The 25,543-nt window shown below is 35.0% G+C and overlaps 1 protein-coding gene across 2 annotated transcripts in view; it reads left to right on the plus strand.

Moving 5' to 3' along the window:
• Positions 1-25,543, plus strand: part of LAMA2 (laminin subunit alpha 2) — a 308,934-nt gene that overhangs the window by 198,692 nt on the left and 84,699 nt on the right. For both annotated transcript variants that reach the window (XM_072332884.1, XM_072332883.1), the window contains exons 22-32: positions 1,673-1,809; positions 3,899-4,135; positions 6,415-6,558; positions 8,303-8,482; positions 9,275-9,463; positions 9,594-9,829; positions 13,141-13,258; positions 16,469-16,603; positions 17,264-17,388; positions 20,358-20,444; positions 22,209-22,402. In XM_072332884.1, the coding sequence (XP_072188985.1) occupies positions 1,673-1,809; positions 3,899-4,135; positions 6,415-6,558; positions 8,303-8,482; positions 9,275-9,463; positions 9,594-9,829; positions 13,141-13,258; positions 16,469-16,603; positions 17,264-17,388; positions 20,358-20,444; positions 22,209-22,402 (1,782 nt within the window). The remainder of the gene's footprint in view (positions 1-1,672; positions 1,810-3,898; positions 4,136-6,414; positions 6,559-8,302; positions 8,483-9,274; positions 9,464-9,593; positions 9,830-13,140; positions 13,259-16,468; positions 16,604-17,263; positions 17,389-20,357; positions 20,445-22,208; positions 22,403-25,543) is intronic.

The following is a 25,543-nucleotide window of genomic DNA, read 5'->3' on the forward strand; positions in this document are numbered from 1 at the left end:
GATGATCTTCATGATTATACTCTTACAATAACATTTCACAACTTAAAAGCACATCAGTCTTGTGAAATGTTATGAAATGTTGTTAATTTCATACAGTTGGGGAGGGAAAATGAGAAGGCAATTAACAAGTTTTCACTTTACTTTTTTAACTGCTCTTCTGAAAAACATAGAAAGACTGAGTTTAGTGCAAAACTAAATATTTTAAATAGAAATGTCTCTGCCTGTGTTCATCAAGTATTTTAAATAACCTCAACAGATTTTTAGAAGTTTCAAAGTGAGTAGAACAGATGCGAAGGTTTTTTTTTCTTTTCAAAGTGCTTTTTATTCCACATTTATTATTAGTAAGCCTTTTGCACTTTCCTTCATATGGCCAAAAAAAAAAAAAAAAAAAAAAAAGAAAGAAAGAAATTAAATTACAAATCACAGAGAAAATTCAGAAATTTCATAGAAGTGAACCAAGTTATTCTAGAAGAAAGGGCACAAAAATGAATACTTGAATGTACTAGAATGGCAGCTAAGTATCTAATAAAATATTAGACTTTTTATCTAGCATTTATCAAAAAAAAATGTGTTGCTTTTTTCTTATGCAATAAAAAATAATTTTAAAAAACCCTGAAGCATCATCAGTTAGTTCAGTTATTATTGGCACTCTAGCAAGATATAATAGAAAATAAATTTTTTAAACTATTTCTTGCAACAAATGTGTTGTATTTTTTTCTGTTCTTTCAAATAATTATAATAGTACAAACAAAAAAATGTTGCTCTATCACTTTTCCTCTCCATACCTTTTGAACCAGTTTTGTTTAAGAACTGTACTTCCATAGAGTTCATAAAAACTTCAGTCTCACAATGACAGATGCACTTCTGAAACATCTTCATGATGTGCCAAATGACTGTATCACTTGTTTTTGTATGTTGCATCTGTCATGATTCAGGCTAAACTTACTTGCATTGGCTATCTCATTTTGGAAGCATTTATAGGGAAAAATAAAGATCAGTTCTTATCTGAACTACAAATATGAGTACTATCTTTGCACATCTCATTGTCTTGGTTTGCTTGTAAGTAGGATAGAATAGCTGAGTTGCAAGAAGCCTTCAAAGATCATCTCGCCGGTCTATTCCAGAGCTAAATATATGTTATTGAGGGCAGTATTCAAATGTCTTTTTGAACACTGACCTTATGGGGCTACATTGGTATATAGGATAACAAAGCATTAGTTATAAAGGCAATGAATGCAAACACAGCCCTCTGTGATGGAGCATCATGTTACACTGCCCTGTAGGCTTACCAAGGGGCTGATTAGCACTTAGAAAGTGATAGTTTGCTTCTGATGCTTTTGCTGTGGTCTCAGGGGTAATGTTAAGGAGGGTATGAAAATAAACATACACTGGTTCTGCTCTTTAGAATGATGAAGTGTTGTGTACCTCTTCACTTATAATCTTCTAATCTTTGTCACCAATGAATTGTTCACCTAATAACACTTAGACATCGAAGATCCATTTTGAAACCACTTTGAAAACCAAACTAATTTCACTGAATAAAATCTGCAGAGAATTACAGTTTCATGTGAACACATTGTTCTCCTGATAAAGCTTGTAGTAGAAAAGAATTCCTTGATTTATAAGGGGGTAATTTTCACTTTGCTCTACTTTGTTTCTGTTTCCTATTAAGCCTGTGCCTGTTCACAATTTGGTAATAATTGTGATCCCGTCAGTGGCCGCTGTATCTGCCCCCCCAATACCATTGGAGAGATGTGTGACAAGTGTGCACCAAATCACTGGGGCCATGACATTGTCCATGGTTGCAAGGTGAGTGGATCTCTCTTTTCTCTGTCACTTCATTCCCATCAGATAAACATAGTAGTTTGTAGGTGGGATACAAATTTAGGTTTGTAAATCATTGTTTCTTCTTCCATTAGAAGTTTTAGTATCAATCAGACTATAGTATAAATATTGACAATCAATTACTAAGTGTTACGGACTCCCTCTCTCAGGTTTGTAGCCTGAACAACCTATTTGTATTATAGTGGTGTCATGCTGAGTTTGTATCCTGATTTTTCTTGCTACAGCTGAATGTGTGAGGAGATTTCCATATGTGTTAGTTTCAAAGTTGATATTTTCTTCACATGGTGTTTAGTATAATGCTACATTTTGGTATTAGGAGAAAAGCAATGTAGAACAGCACACTAATGTTTTAGCTGTTGCTGAGTAATGCTGTACAGAGACAGGTTTCCTCTGCTTCTCCTATTGTCTGAACATGGCCATACACCATTAATGTGCTTTCTTAGAAGACTATTTGGAATGTAGCTCAGGTAGCAAACCAATTATTTCCATGTGTATGGGAAGCTCCTCTTGTGAAACCTCTACTGCACTGCTGTGATACAGATTCCTGGCTTCTGAAGCCAGCCTATTATGAGGCTGAAGACCTCTGTTTGAGCTCTGGTGTGTCTTCTCTTATTGTCTTTTATGTGGGCACATTCATATGGCAGTTTCATGGCATCAACTAAGTTAATAATGATCTTTCAGCCTATGTCTCTTTCAGTAATTTCTGCAAAGTGTGAACTACTCGCACTCTGTAGATTTCCTGGGCTGCTATAACTCAAAGGGTTAGAAAATGTTGCATAGAACTATTTACTTGCAAGACAAACAATGTTTGATTGCTGTTTAGGTTTGGATATTGCACACTGAACTACTTCAGTATATGATGAAGAATTTTCTAAGCTTTATTTTCAAATATATCTTGTAGAACAAAGTTCTTTCTGTCAGCAGGATTTATTTCTTAAGTTAGGTAGTAGTTTAGCAGTCTAACATGCAACTAGTAGTTGAGTAGTTTATCTTGCATTCAGTAAAAACTGAAATTGAATGTTTTCTATATATAATTACCTTATTTAGAAATGGTCATTTCAGAGGAGAAAAAACATGCTGATCTATCTGATGCCATTCATACAATTAACAGTTTTTCATATAAACTGATTCCAACTTTTCTTCAGCTCTTTTTCAGCTTTGTGTCCTTAATTTTATCAAGTCTATCCATGTCAGTTACTGTGGTAACCTATACTGCTGGCACTGGGTTTGCTATTGCAAGCTGAAATTCTTCATATGACATTCTTACCATGTCAGTGATCAGAATAAATGTCCTGGACTAACTTTGTTGTACAGTCACAGTAATAGCACTGAAGGATTTTTCTGTTCTTTGGGAGACTGCAGCTTTACCAGCTACTGCTACTTGCTACTATACTCAGTAACTAGACCCTTTGGCAAATCACCTATTTCTTTCCTTTCTTGCCTGTGGAAATTCTTTCTGTTAGCAAGTTTACTTCCCACTGCACCAGAAGATTAAATATCTTTGTCTGATGCCAAGTAAATTGTTATTATCTAAGAGTTCTGTTTGTAAAAAGAAGATAGTTACCTGCCTTACAGATCATTTATAATCATTGTGCTAGATTCCACTGGGAATCTACTGCCCCTGAGCGACTCCAGTTTTAGCAAAGGAGTCTGAACATGCCCCCTATAGGACATTCATAGTAAGACATGTTTAGAGGTCACATTTCCTAAATTAACTTATCTGCAGAGTATGCCAGTGCCCTACTTCCTGCTGGATTTTTCATTTCACTTTTGAATTTACCATTGATAAGTAAAATATGTTCAAGAAGAAAACAATGTTTCTAAATGTATTCGGTGTAATTTTTTGGTCTGTTTGGTGTAATTGCTTGACCTATGTTGACTAAAGATTAATGCCTATCTTAATAATTCAAATGTTGTCTTTGGACAGAGGAAGTTTATAGTATAAGAACTCTATCAGTACTTGAAAGATGTGAGACGTTTTTCTTCCAGTGGGTTGGTTGGTTGGTTTGTTCTACATGCACAACTGCAACCTTCTTGTTTTTCTTCTTTTCAGCCCTGTGACTGTAGCCTCCATGGAGCCCTGAGTTCTCAGTGTGACTTAAATACAGGCTGCTGCTTCTGCCGCCCTGAATTCTCTGGGGATAAATGCACTGAGTGCAGGTCCGGTTACTGGAATTATCCACAGTGCATTGCTTGTCAGTGTGTCCTGTCTGGGACTGATCCACGGAGCTGTGATACAGATCTGGGGACATGCTCATGTGTTAATCATACTGGCCAGTGCAGCTGCAAGGTAGGGCAATGAGGACTATAAGTTGATCTTATGCCTGCTGGGAAATTTACTCCAAAATTCCTTGATATTTATGCTTTTGCAAATAATATGCACAAACAAATCTACTCATCTGTCATATTGCATTTGCTGTCTATTCTAAGGGGAATCTAACATAAAGACTGAAGTGCTCATCTTTTGCTTTCACACATGCTAACACTTGTTATCATAGAGTCAAGTCCTTTTTGATATTAGCAAAAGCTGTTATAGAATCAACAGATGCATATGGCAGCTTGGGAATTTTGGGTTGGATATTAGGGAAGAAACCACTAGGAAAGTCGTCAAAGAGATTATCCAGAAAGGTTGTAAAATCCTCATTCTTTGACATTTGCATGTACTGACTGGCTGCTAACCTGATCTAGTATTGATCTTCTTCATGGAAGAGGTTTCTAAAAATGGCCTTAAGAGATTGCTTATGCAGTTTTGATTCATTCTTCTTTAGGGACTGTCCTGACACAGAGTAAGCAAAATTCAAGGATAAGTTCAAAATGTATAATTGCCAGGTAATTATTTCATTAAGTGGACAACATTCAATTCATTCTGAGTTAAAGCATAGATTCAGTAGAGACTGTAAAATCAATTAGGTTGGAATGTACCTCTGGAGATTATTAAGGTCACCTCCTTTGAATGAGACTGCTGAGGTAATATTTCCAAGGATGGAGATTCTATAACCTGTGTGAGAACTGCTTGGCCACCCTGTATTTTTCTGGTGTATTTGATTAGAACATGTCCTATTCTATGCTCTAAATAGTAATTTATTCAATGGTAGGACCATAAGCAAACTGAAGTGAAATATTGACAGACACCTTTTGAGGAAAAAGCTGTTTTTTGGCCTCATGAGCATTGCTATCTATCCTATGTCATCCACTGAAATGGAAAAATAGAAGTGCTTTAATTTTTTTCAGACTTTCTTCATGTGCTTCAGTTCCACTGACCATCTTGGTGTCCCTTTTCTGGGTTAGGTCCACTGTACTGTCTTTCTTGTACATCTTCCAAGATCACAATAGAAATAGTGGAGTTTTAAATATAGATACTTCTTTCCTGATTCCTTTAAGAAATATGTTTCTGTGAATGCAAATTAATAATATATATTCAGCTGATATTTAAAAACTGCAATTGACACAAACCAATACAAACCATATAGAAGTTTATGACAAAAATGAGCAAATAATACTGGATTCAGTCAGTGGTTAGTTTTATTTTTATTTTATTTTATTTTATTTTAGTGCTTACATTTGGTTAACATTTTTACTAACTTTTATGAAAGACTTACGTATTGGTGAAGGAAGATCTTTTAAAGGAGTAATCATTGCCATTGAAACCTGCTGTTATATCTTGAGAAAATGGGATTTCAAACACTCAGTATCTCCTTTGTCAGCCCTAACTAAAAGCATCCAAATTAAAGCTAAATACAATGTAAGCACATTTGCTCATAGTTGCATGTGGAAATGAGGTTAAAATGGTAAATCCCCAGGGAAAGTGTTGGTTTCCATTGTAATGTTTGGAAAGTTGATTTTCTTTTTTAGATTGTCTTCTTGGTATTACTGTGAAGAAAAGGAGAACTAAAAAAAAGGGAGAGAGCACTGCTTTCATATTGGCAATTTTTTTTTTCAATACCTTGATCTCTGTATAAAATGGCTTTAAAAGTCTGTGAATAAATTAATGCTCATCTAGGCTATCTGGGTTTGCTTTTTATTTGGACTAATTGAAAAATGAAAATAAAAGCACTGACATTATAACAGGAAAACATTTCAGCCTTGTTAATACAGTTCAGTGATGTGGAAAACAGTCAGATGAAGAGGGGAAAGCTTTTCTCACAATATTTCCATTCAAGTAAGTTTCTCAGTACGAATATTTAGTAGTGTAGCTTAAATGTTCTAACTAGTCAAAACTAACTCCTGTTAAAAACTTTTATTAATCCTGGCAGTTTCAGAAGGATGTATTTTTTTCTTATCATTTATTTGGCCTGCTGCATCCAAAGTACCATTTTGATCTTTCTGTGTATGCAACTATCACTAAGGAGCCAGTGGATGCTCAGAGTTACTTAGTGGACACAAATGCAAATGTCACTTTTATATTAATTTATGTGTTTGTCTACACACATTTTAAAAGGCTGAAAAGCTCATTGAGGCTCCTTACACTTATGTCATTATCAATATTGTTCCATTTTCTTTTTCTTATTGTTGTCTAATTAAAGCTTGCATTTTTTTTATTCTTTTCTTTTAACGCTCTCTCTGTTCCAGGTCAATGTGGAAGGTGTCCACTGTGACAGGTGCAAGTCTGGCACATTTGGCCTCTCTGCCAGAAACCCACTTGGCTGCAGCAGTTGCTATTGCTTTGGCTTGACTACACAGTGCAGTGAGGCAAGGGGTCTGATACGTGTGTGGGTGAGTAGGGAACTGCTGAGCCATGTAATGAGATAATGTTGTTCCTTGCAGGCATATTTTAGTCAAGTACTGAAAGATAGCTAGAAAATAGACAAATATTTAAGCAATCATTTTCCTCTTTATAATTTGAGAAATGGTAAGTGTAGTATCTTCCAATAGAATACCAGGATCAAAGCGTTAAAAGTAAGTAGATAAGAAAACTAGTGATATGATAACAGATATCAAGTCCATGCAAAGCTGTTAATGCCTAGGAACAGGCTATTTAGTCACATACAGGGAAATGAGGCATTTCAGCACATTGTAACATTCTCCCTGGTATATGATACACAGTTTATCCATGTGTATTCAAGGGTCATAGATACTTGTCCAATGTAGATTTGCTATGGTCCTGCTATCTGTTTATTTCCATTACTTTTTCTAAAATTATTATTTTTAAAAGTGCTTAGGGAAGATGCTGCCATATTTAAATCTGGGAATGGAAATCCCTTAGAGAAAAAAAAAAAAAAAAAAAGAGGATCCTTTTTTTCCTTCATGTGGAAAAGGATCCTGAAACCTATGTTAGGCTGTATAGTAAGATGGATTGAATGTCTCCATTTATCCATACAGTGAGTACAAAACACATATTGAAATCACTACTGTCTATCACATCACATGTGGCATCACAAAGCAGTAACATTGTTTAAATCTTCTGATGATCTGGTGTGTCTCAGTTAATTTCCTCTCATATTTATACTCACATCTGAGCAAATGTGTGTACACAGCTCATCTGGTTTTTGGCTCTGTGATGTATTACAGAATTGGAATCGATTTAGAGTTTTAAACTGATTGACACTGAATTCTTCCAGCTGTTATTGGTTATTTCAGACACTATTTCAGGTGCCTCAAATGGCATTCGACATGTTTAGACAAGCGAATCTTGTCCTTTATAACAATAAGGCTTTTCAGAAATTCAAATGTGTTGACCCCTTTCTAGATGTCTAAAATTCAGTTATGACAGGAACTCAGGGTATCTCACACAGGGCTAGCAATTGTCAGGGATGTTTCTGTGTTCAGTCAGTCCATGATGTAAATGGGAATAATGAAACGCTGTAAATACAACACAGAGCTTGGGTGAATTTCTTGCAACCTGATCCCAAACTCTTGAACATCCTGTTGATGGAATGACTGTTATGATCTTGTATTAGTTTTCTTCTCTTTCCTCACTGTTTAGGGAACAGCAGTTTTCATACTGCTCCTTTTTTGTGTTCATACATTTCCTGTGATACTTCTGTCTGAATAGAATTACTAAGACAGATTGTAGAGTTTTTGATTGGAATTGCCCATAGTATTGCATAGAAGTACAAAGGGTCAGATGTTGTGTTCCACAGTCAAGTGTTCATGAGAAATATGCTTCATTGTAATTTATGTTTCTCACACTTGGAACAGAGGAGGCTTAAGACAAATAGTACTATGAAAATCATATTAATGCAATTAATGAGATCTCTCTTAAGAAACTCTTTCAGTGAGTTCTAATGCGTTCTTTTTTTAGAATGAGGACAGGATGGAGAGTGCTCAAGACATCATTATTAACAGTATTTCTCCTTACCTATTTTAAGCCAAATAGTTGAAGTCAAATGAAAAAAAAACAAAAACAAAAACAAACAACTGCAAATATATATTGAGTTAAACTTCAAAGACAAACGCTTATTTCCTTCATAGGGAGAAGTAAATCTGATTTTCCTATTATTATTTGGAACATGTATAGGTGACCTTGAGGCCAGAGCAAATGGTTCTGCCCCTGGTGGATGAAAACCTGCACCAAAGCACTCTTTCAGGGATTGCATTCCAGCCTCCTGAAATAGTGGCAAATATAGAGCAGGTGATGCAGATTCTTCGGTCAGAACCTGTTTACTGGAGGCTTCCAGAGCAGTTTGAAGGACGAAAGGTAAACATTAGAATCCACCGAATACATACATGGCTTTATTTTATTTTATTTTATTTTATTTTATTTTATTTTATTTTATTTTAATATTTGTATTTTACAGTACCTTCATTTTTTATCCTCTGGGCGTGTCATCACACAGTTGAAAGAACTTGTCTCCAGTAGCATGGAAATCTACAAGGCTATAACACCAACACTATTTTATAATAGACAGTTACTGTCAATAACATGTATGATTTTTCTACTGGACAAATTTTCTTTTAAAACCTTTATTTAAGTAAAGTAAGTTTTATTAACTAATATATTTCTTGTAACTTTTTGTTTTTCTCCATTTGCCAGTTCTCCAAAATGCCATGTATTTTTAAGTCATGCAGGATAAAATGACTGAAATAAACCTGCTTTTGGAGGCTTGTTATTATTATGCACCATGGTACTGATATTTATTTTGCACTTTGGGCACTCTTTGGTTGGAGAGAGTTTACATATTCCTTTCTCTAGATATAAACTTCTGGGAATGCAAAGACAAAGACAAATAAAATGAAAGGAATAACACTTTTTTTTTTTTTTCTTGTTGTTTTTAATAGCACTGTACAATAACAATTTGCTGATAGGTAATTTCAAGCACAACCCCTATTCCCAGACAGTTCTACAAGCATATATGGCTATTTTATACCACACATGCACTAATAAGGTTTTGTACAGGTGCAGAATGTATCCATTATTGATATATGCTCTGAGAATTATTTTTAGTCAAAAATGAGATTTATTTTTGAACTTTGTGTTTTGCTTTGTTAGCTGACTGCTTATGGAGGGAAACTAAAATATGCAATCTACTTTGAAGCACGAGAAGAAACAGGTTTTACTACTTACTACCCCCAAGTGATCATCAGAGGTGGCCCTCCCACCCATACAAGAATTATTGTCCGGCATATGGCTGCCCCTCTGATTGGACAGCTGACAAGGCATGAGATAGAGCTGACAGAGGTAATGTTCCCATCTGCTCTTTCACCGTATCGTAAGCACTAGTTTTTTTTGTTTTTGTTTTTAATATTCCTAATAATCTGTTTTGTGTTATTGTTTTGTTTGTTTGTTTGTTTTAATTTCTGTTTTTCAGCATGAATGGGAATATTATGGTGATGGCCAAAGAGTGAGAAACACTGTGCACTGGGAATATCAGGATGACCCAACAGTCAACAAGACTACGTCTCAGGCAGATTTTACATGGAAATATTATGCAGATGATTCAAGGCCAAGTAGGGTTGTATCCCGGGAAGACTTCCTGAACGTGCTGTATGATGTTCATTACATTCTTATTAAGGCTACTCATGGCAACATCATGAGGCAGAGCAGGTAATTGTTTCACATGATAGTCTGAAATAGTGTAGTAGTGAGAGATAAAGTGATAGAAAGTCCTAATAGAATTTTTATTCAGAACATAAATAGTTACTGAGAAGAATAGGAGGATTTAGTGTTCAGCACAACAAAAGATTGAGGAAAGTGAAATTGTATTTGATAGAAAATTTAAATCATAATATGTAAACAAATCTTTACTTTCTGGACCCTTTATCAAAAAACACATGCAAGTGTTCACATCTTGAAACAATCCAGAAGTATTTTTGAATAAATATCTTATTTTTGGAAATATGATGTTGTAATTAAACATAAATGAAATAATTTTCTCTTGGAAGTTGAAACTAACTTAAATAGTGTAAGGGAGATTGGTAATCACAGCCTGAACCTCTGATTAATCAGCTGAGGCAAGTATGGGGTCAGCTGTGGGAGCACAGGTGAGAGTGATGTAGCTGTGCTCCCGGAAGGGGTGGAGCTCGACTCCATCCCCTCTGAGACCTCATTTAAGGGCTGACTCCCACTGAGGCAGCATCTCTTGGAGATTGCTCACCAGTGAGGACTGCCCCAGCTTCTTCAGCCAAGGCACCACTACTGGTGAGTTTTCCTTTACTTATTCCTTCTGTACATTTGCTACCATCTGTATATTAGCAACCAATACAAATAGGAAACAAGAGTGTTCCTTTAAAAAAAATGGAACTTAATCCATTATATGAGGGTAGATTCAATATTTTCTTTTTTGTTTATTCATCAATAAATGTGATGGATAAAGAGAATGCTTACTAAATTTAAAGTGGGCATGAAATTAGAAAGCAACATAAATCAGACAGCAAAATAATAGGCATTGTACTGAAATCTGGCTGCAGTCTAAAGGTCAAGTATAAGATTTTATGCTTTGAAAGAAGTAGTCAATTAAACAAAATAGATAAACAAGGAACAACTTCTCACCTATTCTTCAAAAAGTAATCTGTTGTTTACGACATACCACCAGATGAATGTGATTCAGTAATGATAGTCTTGTTTAGAAATGTAAATATTCTACCTGAAATATAAACAGGAACATTCTGCAAAGTACAAAGAATTAATCTTATAATTAAAACCAACACTAGTAAAGTCAAAGCATCGAGTTTGGGAAGCTCTGATTCAAGAAATAATGATTAAAGCATTCTGAGTGTGAACAACATCAGAGGTCAGAAAACATGGTCTGTGAGGGAGGTTGTAAAGAACCAAACTTATGCAGAAGTTAGAAATTTTCCTAAGGCACATCAAATGTTGCCACAAAGAGGAAGAAAAGAATTAATGCCCTGTTTTTAAAAAAAAAAAAAAAAAAAAAAAAAAAAAAGTTTGGTCTTCATAATGAAAGATTTGCATTGGACATATGAAAAAATTTCCTGGGAGTGAAGAAGTTCTGAATTAGATTACATAGACTATTATTGAACTTTTTTTATAAGGAAATTGTTATAGCCTTCATAAGCAAAAATTTAATTCAAATTTAATTTGAAATTCAAATTAGTATCAGAAGTTAAGAAAAGAAAAATAGCGTAGTCCTAGTATTGGCAGTGTATTAGTTATATAGCATAGCAGCATTGCTAATGTCTAAGGCTTGGTTGTTTTTTTGGTGTTTTTTTTTTCTTTGTTTGTTTTACTTTTGCTTCAAAGCTTCAACATTACTAGTAATTTAGAGGTTCTGCTCAGAATCCAAAGCCATACATTTTCTCCTGTAGTGTTCATTTTCTTACCCTCGCTTTCATATCCAGTACTGTAAGTTTAAACATTTCTTTCACTAGATCTTGCTTTTCAGGCAACCAGGCTGTGATAATAAATGAGTCTCAATTGGAAATATGCTTTCAATTTGACTGTGAATTATTTCAATATCCCTGACACTGATCGGGTAGCAGTTGTTAGTCTGCTTCCTATTAGCCATGTTCCAAAAGCCGCCAAGCCTGAAAGTCCTTAAGAAACATTTTCACACAAACAACATGTAACTCTTTGAACATATTATTATGTAAATTCAACTTTCTGACTGTAAATAGATTTTGCAGCACACCAACCAATGCCTCAGCCTTGAAAATGATGGGGAGGCAGATTTCATTTAGTTTTTCCATTTAATGTACGGAGATTTCAATGAAGGTCTGTACTGACACATCAGATCTAAATATTTTTGCCCTCTTCAATCCTCTTTTTTGATCTGGCTTTATTTATTTGTTCTTTCAATTTCCTTGCTTCACTGAACCCATTTCTTCAAATAGTAAGAAGAGAGCACAGGGTTAAAGTTACTAGATGATTTGGGGATTTTGCATTCACACAAGGTATTAAAAGGTATATCTCTATTCAATTAAACCCAATCAAAAAAAGCATGTTTATTTCAACAGTGAGCTCTTACTTTTCCCATAGTCATGTTGACATTGGTTCCTATGGGCCAAAGTACCAAACAATACAACTCATTAATCACTGTTTGGGAATAAATGAGCAGACTATGAACATGAACAAGAGATGAGTGTTTCTGTGACATTCTCTGCATTAAGACTAAGCACAGACACTTACTGAGTAGACTGTAGCAGTACTGCCTATGTTTGTTCAGCCAATTATTCATAAGCTCCTCAACATTTTCTGTTACCTGGACATTATATTGGTGGCCCTAAAACTTAACATCATTCTACCCTTCTTATTTATCAAAGATGTTAAGGATTTTCAGTAGTGGAGAGCTTAGAGGTTCTGGATGGTTCTATAGTAGGATCTTTTGTTTGTTTGTTTGCTTTAAATTGTTTGCTAGATTTCAGTTATTTAGATGATCCTCCATGGGGGGAAAAATGTAAGGAAAAAAAAAAAAAGTGCTATCTGGCTACAGATCTTAAAATTCCTGGGGGGAAGAGGAAAAAAAAAAAAAAAAAAAAAAGCAAAAGAAGCCTGTGCTTTAATGTCTGTTTAGCAACATCTTATAGGCTGCTTTATTTGTGGGATATATATTTTATTTTATTTTAATAGTTGCTTCATTAAAAGCTCATTTAGTGAACAATTTTATTGCTGTACCTATCATGAATTGGAACTGCATTTAATGTGTGACTTTGATTTCTTAATGAGTCCTTCTGAATGAAAAATCAAATTTAAGCTACTGTTAGTAGTTTCAGTAAAAAGAGATAAAGGGGAAAAAAAATATATTAGCAATAGCAAAAATGAGCTCTTTTATTTGCTATAAGACAGGAAGCCTACAGAAAGCCAAGTAAGGCAATATTCTGCCATATAAGGTGACTAAATGGTTTTGAGTTAGTGCTTGACTACTCTTATTAAAGATGTTTACTCCCTTTTTCTTTCAGGATTTCTGAGATCTCAATGGAAGTTGCTGAAGGTGGCACTGTTTCTGTAATGACTCCTCAGGCTAACTTAATTGAGCAATGTGACTGCCCACTGGGTTATTCTGGTTTGTCATGTGAGGTACGTTACTAATTTTACTTCCTTTTGTATTTCTGCCTTCTGTGTTCCAAGTCTTAGTAAGATGTGACTAGCAATTATTATGTAGATTCCCTTAACTGAGATAGGCACTCTCAATATCTATCTTACAAAGAATTTTAGCCCTGCTTTTTTGTTTGTTTTGTTTGTTTTTTTCCTCTTAAGTAAATATGAGTTGCAATGAATTGTGTGATTAAGGCTGACTGAGATATTTTGGACAAATAAGAGCTTAATACTATTGTACTTATGGACATGTACTAGGTTGTTGCATTTTGATGAGGCCATTATATGCAATACATCTATAATACCATATCTGCCTAAAGACAGATCTATAGGCATCATTTTATCAAGGCCATGACTCACAGCATCTGTGGAGAAGCATCTGTGTCCATTTATTAAAAAATTCTATAAATTCTTGATACTTAGAAGTAAACTGCAAAGTAAGATTTGTAGTAGTGAATAATAAGGGTTACTTAGTCCTTACTTAATCCTGAAATTTTAGTGAAAAATGAATGGGATTTTTGCAAATAAGCTATAAAAACAAAGTTGGAAAGAAACAAAAGATATTAAAATTGTAGTACTCAAACTATAGCCGTGCAAAATCTTGAAATTCTATTTTGTAAAGGTCTTCAGGATTTTTCAGTTTGCCATATAGATTCCATAGGAAGAGTTTAATATGTAGACCTGTGACTGCAGAATAATAATTAACATTTTGTCTCTCTGCTTCTGATGATGAGACTTGCACTTTGTCTGTGCAACGCAACATGTTTTCATTATTCAGCAGCACTAGCAGTTCCAAAAGCTTTTGTTTCAATTGCAAGGTGGAGGTAGCAGGTAATATCTCCTCAAGTATTCTGCAAATTCCCCAGATATCCTGAGGAAGTGGGATCTTGTAAGGGGTTTCCCAAAATCATCAGTCTGAGAAAAATTAGAGTCAGTAAATAAAGGGGTTGTACATCACTGTTTCATGGAGCAAATGAGGTAGCAGGAACAGTGAGTTCATAGGAAATGTGTGAAAGGAAACAAAAGGCGGCAATTTCTTTATTTGCTTTTCAGGTAAGAGCATACACCTGAATGTATGTAAATGCACACACACGAGAAAGTAGTACTTCAACATTTGCTCCAAAGTACAGTTGAGATGATTTGTTCTTTTGTTGTTGATTTTGTTGTTGGTTTTTGGTTTTCTGGGCTTTTGTTTTTGTTTTTTTCAAACTACTGAAATAGACTACATTTTCCCAGTAAAATGTATGATAATGTAATTACAACTGTATTTTAATTCACACCAGGGGCTAGAATAAATGTCTCAGTTGCAACCTTCATACATTGTACTTAATTGTGCAATCTTCATATGCTCATATCTTAGTTTATTTTTAGTGTTCACAGTGAAGGTTATGGTGTTTTCGAAAGGTTTATTTAATTTCAACATGAGAAAAAAGTATCTGTTAATGAGGCATTTTTTTAAGCCAATAGAGTGGATCTATTTCATGGTTTATCCTACAATTCCATTGTGAGGACTAAGTGCAGAACATTTTTTACTAGGAAGAATATTTATTTCCTATTTATTTCTTAATTCAGAAGCAGGCTGAAAATAAACAATGTTAAGAGTTTTCCTCGTGGCTACTTCTAAAAAAACTTCCAAGCTAATGATGAAAAATATCATCTACTACTTAATCTTTTGTAAATGTTCCATTTCATCTCAGAGGTACTTAAATCAAAATAGATGACAAAAATAACATCTATTACTTATCAGAAAAAAAAAAAAAAAAAGTAAAGCTAGAGGTTAGATTTTGTTTTGAGGATGTGCCATATATTTCTACACAAGTCTTAAAGTCTCCGAACTTGTAAACCTGTGCTACATAGTATGTCATATTTGGACAAGGTCTTCTTTGGGGATGGACAGAGAGGGAAAAAAAATAGGAAATTATAGTAAGAAACAAAATTACTTTCAAATGAGATTATTTATCTAAATTGGAATTCCTCGCAAACCATGAAAAAGCAGATAGACTCTTTCTATGCTTCAGGGATCTTAATGTAGTCTAAGTCAAAATAAAGGAGAAGAGCAGAAGTGAGTTAACTTGCTTTTTATGTGATTCAAAAGAAAATAATTGTGTTTTTGCTTTTTCCATAACTTACTCCTGGTAGTTTTGGCAATGATTATAAAACTGTCAAGAGTTGTATGAATAGAACAGTGCATGTCAGGCAGTACTTGACTGGAGAATTCAGATTTTGATAATAAAAAATAACTTACTTCAAATTCCCTTTTCTTTATTTTTCATTCACTGTATTGCTGTGTGGAAAGGTAAACTGCTCACACTCTTTCCAAAAAGCATAAATTGAGGTCAGCAGTAGGAAACAACCACATCAATCTATCTTCATAGGTGCCTTGATCCACTGGGTTATGGAGCTTATACATGGGATGATGGACTTACCCTAATGGCCTAAAATATCAAAATGGTCTTTAATACGTTTCCATAATAAGCCTGAAATAAATATCAAGTGCTGGATTTTGCATGTGAACAACACTAACAATATTTGAGTTGCTCTTAAAATTTTATTGCTAAAGTTGGGTAGGATAGACTCTGACAGATAAATAAGATTTGGGGCTAATAGTCTCAAGACATGGAAAACCTTTAATATTTTGAATTCTCTACTTTTTATATACTTTACCTTATAAAGCTATAAATAATGCAGCCATGCAGCCATTTTTTTGGTTGTCGTCTGGTTTTTGCTTGTTTTCCATCAGGCAGTATGTAGGCAGATATTAGCTTGTCAAACCTGAAAAACTCACCAAGGGTGAAGGAAATGGAATCATCATGCTTTCTCTCCACAGTCCATGCAAAAATTTTTTGTTGAAAACAAACCTTATTCTTAAGAAATGAAAGGAACTTTGCTTGATGCACAGTGAGAGCAGTGAGGTGTTCGGCATTTGAATGAAAGGCCTCTCAAGCTGTAATATGAAAAGTCTGGTGCCAGTGGAGTGCTCCAGGGAGTTTTCAGCACTGTTTCCAATTAGGGCTGGCTCTTGTTATCTGCAAAGTGCTCTATATTGTTTGTAACACAGGTGGAAGCCTGTCAGGTTCTTTTCACAACTAGTAAAAACCGGTGATTGGGAAGATAAGCCTGCAATGCTCCCTATACTCAGTTCACTCTGTAATGATCTGTTTTCCTGTGCATCTTTTTCCTTTTTTACTGCAGTCATGCTCTCCAGGATTTTACAGACTACATGCCTCACATGGAGGAAGGATACCTAGTCAGTCCCTGGGTACCTGTGTTAAGTGTCAGTGTCATGGGCACAGTACTATGTGTGACCCTGAAACATCAGTTTGTCAGGTACAACATTTGTGAACTTAATGTAGGTTTTAATTAAAAACTAAATACATAAAATTAATGTTGTATAAATGAATCAAATTAAAATAGAGGATGATAACTGAATCCAGTTTACTTAAATTGCTGTCAGCTTACTAAATAAAAAGAATCTGTCCATCTGCAAAGTTTTCTTTTTGTCTATGTTTAGATTATGGAGTACTTTCTTGCTTCTCAATTGCTATTTCTGTGAAACCCTAACTATCTGCAGATTAATAATCTGCAAAGGTGCCCGTGTCTTGCAATAAACACAATGTTGTTCTTAAATGTAATAATACACATGACCTGATACAGTAAAATTGAATTTTAATTGATTGTTTTCCCTCCTTCGGTGACTAGAACATAAAGGGATGAATGGGTTAAAAGATGCCTTGTGATACATTTGGGCAGCTACAGATCTCCATTCATTCTCTGTATAAGGCCATATGTAACACAGCACGCATTTGATAAATGTTCAAAGCAAACAGCCCCACTGTGAATCATATCATGGAGAGGAAAACTTTGAATCTCAATTCATTTAAATCCCTAAGAATGAGAACAAAATGTTGTCTGCTTTTTTTTTTTTTTTTTTTTTTTTTTTAATATAATTATCAAATGCTGCTTTCATTCTGGCTCATTTCTCTGCAGAATTGTCAGCACAATACTGCCGGTCAGCACTGTGAGATATGCGCTTTGGGATTTTATGGCATTGTACAAGGATCTCCAGAGGACTGCCAGCCTTGTGCTTGTCCCCTATCCATTTCCAGTAACAAGTAAGCAAGCAAATGTATGACAAAGAATTGCCATTCCGGCAAGCAATAACTTCATTTTGGGCTCACTGAGTCCTCTTTCAAATGGCTTCAGGAAGACTGCATCACAGACAGTTGTACTAAAACGTTTTGTATCTACTTGCTAATTGATCTTTCCATAAATGTTAGAAATTTCTCCCTTGTTAATTTGTAATTAGTAAATTAATAAGTGGTAGAAAATGCAATGTTCAACAGATAATGAATGTATGTTATAGAAATATTCTCAGATCAGAACTCAAGTACAATATGGCCACAAGGGAGCTATAAAAGTCTTATGCTCATATTTTATGTTGGTATAAATGTATTACAGTGCTGTTCTTCCTCACTATGGAATTTATTGATTCCTTATTTAATGTTATGTGAGTTTTAGACAATTTTTGAAAGATAGAATAATTTAAAAGCAATACAGTTATTGCAGTATAAATTTTATTGGTCGATTTATGCTAATGAGCTTGGCTATGATGTCTCTGCATGTGTTCCTAATAGATGGTGCTTTAGCACTTGAGATTGTTTGCTGCTTTGCTGAAAAGCTCTTAGTGCTATTTGGAATCATATCATAGTGCTGCTCAGGAAAGGTTTGTGTTTCATGATTGCTCCATTGAAAGGTTGCAAGTGTTCTTTAATATCATATTTCCTGTGTTTTGTTTGACCTTTAGGATATTTTAGGGAGGATTTCAGCCAGTGTATCTGTGAAGTTTTTTTTTTCCATCTGTCTTCATTTTATCATATTTGAGTGGTTTGAGGTTTTCTCTTTTTTTTTTTTTTTTTTTTAAGCAGGGCATTAGTTTTGCAAACATCCATTGCTAAACACATTGTGATCTTTGATCCAAAGCAAGTACTTTTTATGAAAACTTCCAAACCTTGTAAAAAACAAAAAGAAACCAAAAGAATTATAAAAAGGGATTAAGGAAAGTGCCCCTCATCTTAGAAAATTAGAGCATAGTCCTGACTACAGGGTTTTCTTGTTTTTTGTAGTTGCTGTCTCCTTTTCCACAAGCATGTTTTCTGTTACAACCTCGTTATTTGTTGTATTTACTGATGTCAGCAAAAGGCATTCAAGTCACAGAGGGTAATATTAACTTGTGTGTGTGCCATGGGTGAGCATGCAAACTACTGAGCTGCCTCAGAATGAGAGAAGGGTGGTAATCCGAGTACCTGTTCTTCCTGCAGCTGTATTGTCTGCATGAGTCTTGATGTTGTCAGGGTCAGGCTTGTATAAAAGTGATCTTGTGGCCTTGCTTGTATAAATACTATTGTAGGAGATAAGTGAATAAAACTTACTATGAGCTTAGTAGAAACACTACAATTCTACTATCATAGTCATCCAGTTTTTTAGTGGTCCTCTAGAGAGGATACAGATGTAAACATGTCCAGAAACAGAGCTCCTTATTTTTGCTCTGCTTCACAAAGATGTCTGTAGACAAGAGGGTGGGGCTTAATACTTCTGTAGCTGTAAATCAACAATTTAAGCACCTTTAAAGTCAATGAAGAGAAACTGAAAACATCAGAAAAATATACATCCCACATATGATAAAACTGGAGAAAATCACAATTGCAGAGGAGGAGGTGTTTTCAATGAATATGTCTGTCTGTCTATATGCTTCCATCTTTCCACTGCTGATAGATGATTCCCAAAGAGTTAGCATAGATTACGTGCCTAACTAGGTGGGATAAATCTATTCCATAAAGCTATATTATCAGGCAGAAAATTGAGGTATCACACATCAAATTTGTATGAGTTGTGCAGTTCTGTCAAAGCTCTTAAAGATGCTATTGAGGAAGAAAAAAAAAAAGAACCAACAAAATAACTAAATGCAATTATTCCGTGGTACTTGATTAATCATAATCTGCCTTAAATGTAGATAGCTAATGAGCTGTCTTATTAGCTTATTATGTCATGGCTGATGATACTATTTGTAAATGTGTAGTGCAACTATTTTATTTATGAAATTTTACAAAATTCCATAAGGTTTTAGGTTTTAAATACTGTCTTTTACTGTTTTATAAAGCAAAGAGAATGAATTGTTTATAGGAGTGTGGATCAATTGTGATGGAGGTGAAAATTTGTTGGATAATGAATGTGCAAGTAGTAGATCAATTTGTTTATTTTTTTTTGCAAGGGTGTAATTTTATTACTCATTCAAGCACTATTGATTTAACACAGTATAAGCAAGTTATGGTAGAATGCTGACTGTACTGTACCAACAAGGCTCACCACTAGCAATCTCTGCATATCTGTCTCTACTTCCTCAAATAGTTGAGTGATTTTCACAGTATTAATATTCAGTTGTGTTTCTTTTCACCTCTCAGCACTGTTTTTCTGTTGTTATAACTGTACAGGTACTTAATTCACTAGCATTCATGCAGCATCCTACTTTACACAGTTTCCATAGGTATCCACTGATGTCACTAGTTCATCATATATATTTTTCATGTATATCATGACTTAATAAAAATAATTTGCTGTCATCTTTGATATGACCATTCCTTGATCATTAAGATGATAGCTTTTAGTTTGTTTAGTCTATGGGCAGCCTTTTGCCTTCTTTATATTCAAACTAGTATTAAATAAGATTGGAAGGACTGGATATCTGGTTGCTCAGTTTCTTAATTCCATCTTGCACATCCTTCTCTTAAGTTTGCTTTCTTGATCACTGGGAGTGACTGCACCATTCAGTCTTGCAGTCCTACAACATGCGTGTTGCTTACTCACTTGCCTCCTTGGATCCTACTCTTGTTGATTCTGCCCTTTCAGCATTTGTCAGGAGCTTGCAGAATTCTTAATAAAAAGAAGGAATGTCTCACAGGTAGCAGATAAGAAACTGCTGTCTTTTGCATTGAAACATAAAGCTTACCACTGACGTTTCTACAGTACAAGTTATATAATGCAATAGAGCACAAACAGTTATTTTTTTCATTTGCTTTTACTTTAGTTTTAGCCCTTCTTGTGTTCTGGAAGGACCTAGTGATTACCGGTGTACTGCATGCCCACCTGGATATGAAGGCCAGTATTGTGAAAGGTAGGATAAATGAAAAAAGAGGCAAGTAACACATGTGTGAGGGAAGGCAATGTCCTTCAGTGCTGAGTGTATGTTTATTATGTTTAAATGCGTACTTTCAAATAAGTTATTTGCTTTTTACACATTGTTCAAACTCAGCTGTAATAGACCATACCTACATAACTGTGAACTGTGTTACTTATACCACTTCTATTGTCTTAGTCTTTGTTTTTTTCCCCTGGGCCACAGTAGTAAATATATATATACATACACTGCATTTATCTAAAATTGCATGCAATGTTTAATTGTGTGACTTAGTGTCATTCTTATCTTTTATTCAAGTGCTTGTATTGTTCCCATGACACCAATTTCAAATAACATTTATATGTAAATATATTGATGACAAAACTGCAAACTAGTAACCCAGAAGTTAGCCACTGTCTCATCCATAGCAACACTATGGGATTAAGATGATCTCACATAATTGTCGAATCATTAAGATTGCAAAAGATCTTTAAGATCATCTAGTCCAACTGTCCACCAACCACCAATACTGCCCACCAAACTGTGTCCTTAAGTACTACATCTACCCTTTCCTTATCACCTTCAGGAACAGTGACTCAATCACTTCCCTGGACAGCCTGTTCCCATGCTTCATCACTCTTTCTGAGAATAAATTTTTCCTAATATCCAATTTGAACATCTCCTGGGTGCAATTATAGGTTGTTCTCTCATTCTGTCACTAGTTCTGCAAGAGAAGAGGATGATCCCAAACATGTCACAACATCCTTTCAGGTAGTTGTAGAGAGCCATAAAGTCTCCCTTGAGCCTCCTCTTCTCCAGTCTGTACAATGCCAGTTTCCTCAGCCTCTCCTCACAATGCTTGTTTTCCAGAACCCTCATAGACTTCACTGCCCTTCTCTGGACATGGTCTAGAGCCTTGATATCTTTCCTGTAGTAAGGGGCTCGAAACTGAACATAGCACTTGAGGTGCAGCCACACCAGAGCTGAGTACAGGTGGATGATCACCTCCCTGGCCCTGCTGACTGCACTGTTTCTGATGATGATGTTTTAGAATGCCATTGGCTTTCTTGGCCACCCAGGCAAACTACTGGCCTGAACTGTCATTTTGTTCAGTCAAATGACAATGAGCCCCTCCAGATCTTTTTTCTCCATGCAGCTCTCCAGCCATTCTGCCCCAAGCCTGTAGTGTTGGTAGTGGTTCAACACTTGTCTTGTTGAACTTCAACCTACTGACCTCAACACAGTGATCCAGTTTTTCCCCATCCTTCTATAGGGTCTTCCTTCCCTCAGGCAGATCAACACTTTCTCCCAACTTGGTGTCATCTGTAAACTTACTGAGGATACAATCAATTCCCTCATCCAAATCACCAATAAAAATACTACATGGGATGGGCCCCAATACTATCCTTATTTGTCTGCATCTCAATTAGTGACTTCACTTCTAATGCAAAATACAAAAGGCTAATGGAAAAAAAACGATCCTTAGATCAAACAGCTAGTGTAGGAACTTCTGTGTCACGATATAACATAAATTTAACTGAAATCACTTCTGTGTATTCTTCCAGTCTAGATTGTTCCGTGTCCTGGTCATGAGATTATGCCCATCATCATTGCATTGGACAATCTGCAGTATTTGCTCCTGTAAATGCATGCTGAGTGATACATCACCACAATTTTTTTTTTTAATGGTTCATGATTTTTTTATTCATGTACACTATGCTTCTCTGTTGGCCAAATTTGTTTTTTATTTGCAATGTCTAGATGTTCTCCTGGCTACACAGGAAATCCACAAACCCCAGGAGGATCCTGCCAGGAATGTGAGTGTGATCAATATGGTTCTATGCCTGTCCCATGTGACCCTGCCACGGGAGTGTGTACTTGCAAGCCTGGATTCACAGGGTGGAAGTGTGCTGGCTGTGAACATCGATATGCACGTGATGGCATGAAATGCATTTGTACGTATACTAACAAATTTTGGAGTATACATGACTGTTTTCAATATTTCAGAAATTCAGTCCTGCTATTCCAGCTGTCATTTGTGTGGCTTCCTTTTAAAATGCTTGTTATGTTTCTTACTACTTTAGCATTCTGTTCTATTTTTTTTTCACAAGCCTTGAAACGTTAGGAAAACTCTCAATAATTCTTAAAATGCTCACTGAAAATTGTCAGCAAAACTTGGGAAGATTTTTTTTTCTGGGCTTTTCAAGTCCATAGTTTTGCTAAGTGTTGGCATTGGTGCTGTGAAAGATAAAATATTTTATCTTCGTGAATTTTTTTAGCATTTTCCTAAATGTTTAACCAGCAGTTGCAGTGCTTTGTGACACGAGTCACACAGGGAAACAGGAAAGTTTTTATCAAGGTTTTCTTGGTCGTGTTGATTCAATAACTATTTATATTTTTTACTAGATGTAAGGAATGGCAGTATGAGATATCCAGGAACAAATAATATATTTTACTAAAAAAGAAAATAATAGCTGATTCAACCTAAGGCATCAGGTTACATCTTACAGTATTGATATCTTTGCCTTACCTTCAGTTTTATTATGTACCGATTGGTTTGCTTTTTATTATTCTTGGGATTTTTTTTTTTCCCATTAAATTAAGTAATGTTAGTTTTGAGTACACACTTTTTCCTGTTATATTGAATACTTGTGTCCAATCAAATAATGATCATAATAATATTAAAAATCAGAGAGCAAAATTTTCCCTGAACACATAATAAATCCTGACCGAAACATAAGGCATTTTCTTTTCTAGTCCTCCATCTTCATCCACCCTGAGTAGAAACTAATCTGTGATATCCTTTCTTTATTCTTTTCCCCTCAAGGCTAACATTTTCCATTGTAAAATAGAATATAGATACATATCCGGTGAGCTCACAGTATGCAGTACTTACTATATGCATCTTTTATATATATAGGCATTGAACAATTAACTAGTTTTAATGTTTTTACCATAAATTTTCTCCACAAAAGGATTAAAAATATTCCATTTTGTAGGGCTTTTGACCTGTGAAGGGTACATGAAACTTCAGGGCAAATAGATATCATACATGCAGTTTCTTTTTCACAGAATATGGCCAGTCTGTATCTAAATACTCAGAGGTCTGAGAAGTCTACAGCTCTCTAACATTATCATTAACAATAACATAACATTAACAATATCCACTAGTACATTCCCAGCAAACTGTAAGCAATTTAAAAACAAATTGGAAAAATAGAGAAACACAGGAAATGCTAAAAATGAATGAAGACATCAAATCAGTCAAAAATGAAGTGTGGCTTTTCTGCGTGGATAAGCAGGAAGCTATTAGTTAAATAAGGCTATACAAAGCCATATGGGGCTACAGAGTGCAGTACATAGTTTCACTTGGCTTAATTGTTATGATCAGTTCTTGGATAGTGACTTGGTCTTAGACTTCTAAGTGTGATTACTAAGTTCAGTGCTCTCACATTATTAGTCCTGGTTTTAGGTACAATTCCTTTTTTTGAAAGTGGAGAAATTACTGGGAATATATACATAAACACTTTTATTATTAATATGGTGTCATTTCATTAATGGAAATGTGATTTTACTTAAGGAAAATAAAACTCTAATGTCCTGCAGTTTGATGTAAGTTAGGTCTTAACATCCTTTACCATAAACAGTTTCAAATTACTTCAAAATGAATGTGAATAGAGTAGACAGCTATGTCAGAGAAGTAGCTACACGTTCAAATCCATCTCACAGCTTGTCAAGGAGAAATATAGTCACAAGTTAAGTTCCTAGCTCTTGCAGTTACAAAATTTTATAATAACTGTGTTTTCCAGAGTGATACCTGAATGAAGATGATTTTTTTCTATATCCTGAATATCTGTTCAGGACTAATTCCAGGACTAGCCATTGTTTTCAACCATGGGCACTCCTCAATATGTGTTTTATTCAGGATGGAAGAGTTTCTTTGTATAAAACAGGTTAAGTGAAAGTTTTCATTTGTAGTAGTTTTCCAATTTGTTAATCAGACTGTTTCATTGTGGGGATAATAAGGTTAAAAATCTCACTATCAATGGGAAAAGCTGTGTGCAGGCAAATCCAATTTTCCACCTTTTTGCTTTGAAAGCTGTGGTCCTCTATAATTTTTGATTTAACTGCAACATAATTGTGTGCTGGTGTTAAAATGTATCTGCGCTACCTGGAGCAGCGTTTTTGCTTCAGCTGGATAATTGATTTTCATCCAAAAAAACAATCCTTTGACTTTGTATATAGATGTTTTGTGTCATTGCTAGGAGGGAGAATGCAAATAAAGAGATTATTTCTCTTGGTCAGAAAAAAATAAAAGTAAAATAAAATAAAGAGAACCATCTAGAGAGAAATAGATGGGAGGCACCTAATTGTCTCCTGTACCACAGAAACCAGTTGCTATGGCACTATGTCAATAACATCCTCGTTATAAATTGTAAAAACTGCTTAAATATTTCAGTAGACAATTCGTGATTGTTTGCTCTCCCTACATGGCAAGTTATTTTGTTTAAACGTTCCTCAACCCCATATAATTCTAAATCTGCCTTTGTTAGTGCAGGGCAACACTCCTGGCAGAGACTGATCGATAAACCACTTACTTTTGGAGCACATGTACTATGCTAGACAAGGGGACTGTGGCAAGCATGGACTTGGTTGAAATTTGTCCACTATCTCATGAGTCACAGGCTTCAGAGCACAGCTATGTTTTATTTAACTGTTAGAGTTAGAGATACACTCCTGCAGTCACTAATTTTCTTTAATAGTCTCTGTCAAAGAGCCATTAGAAACATCTTTCAAGGAAGCCCTAAAGATTTATATTGTTATTTCCATAACATTTTGCTGTTCTGGCCTGATTTTAATGCAGCTGAAAATTTGATCCTATAAACAGTATGTTTTTACTTTTGTGTATCAACCACTTCCAAACTACTCAGTAAACACTTTTCTGACTAGCTTCAGGTGTAATTAAGCCTTAATGGTGATAATAATAGTGATTAAGTACTTTAATGTACAGAAAATTAATGTCATATGTAGAATCCTGTTTACATTCCGTATTTCAAATGAACTGCAAGCCTTTATCCACTTTTAATCACTTTCTG

This window comes from Excalfactoria chinensis, chromosome 3 (genome assembly GCF_039878825.1).
Source record: "Excalfactoria chinensis isolate bCotChi1 chromosome 3, bCotChi1.hap2, whole genome shotgun sequence".
NCBI lineage: Eukaryota > Metazoa > Chordata > Aves > Galliformes > Phasianidae > Excalfactoria > Excalfactoria chinensis.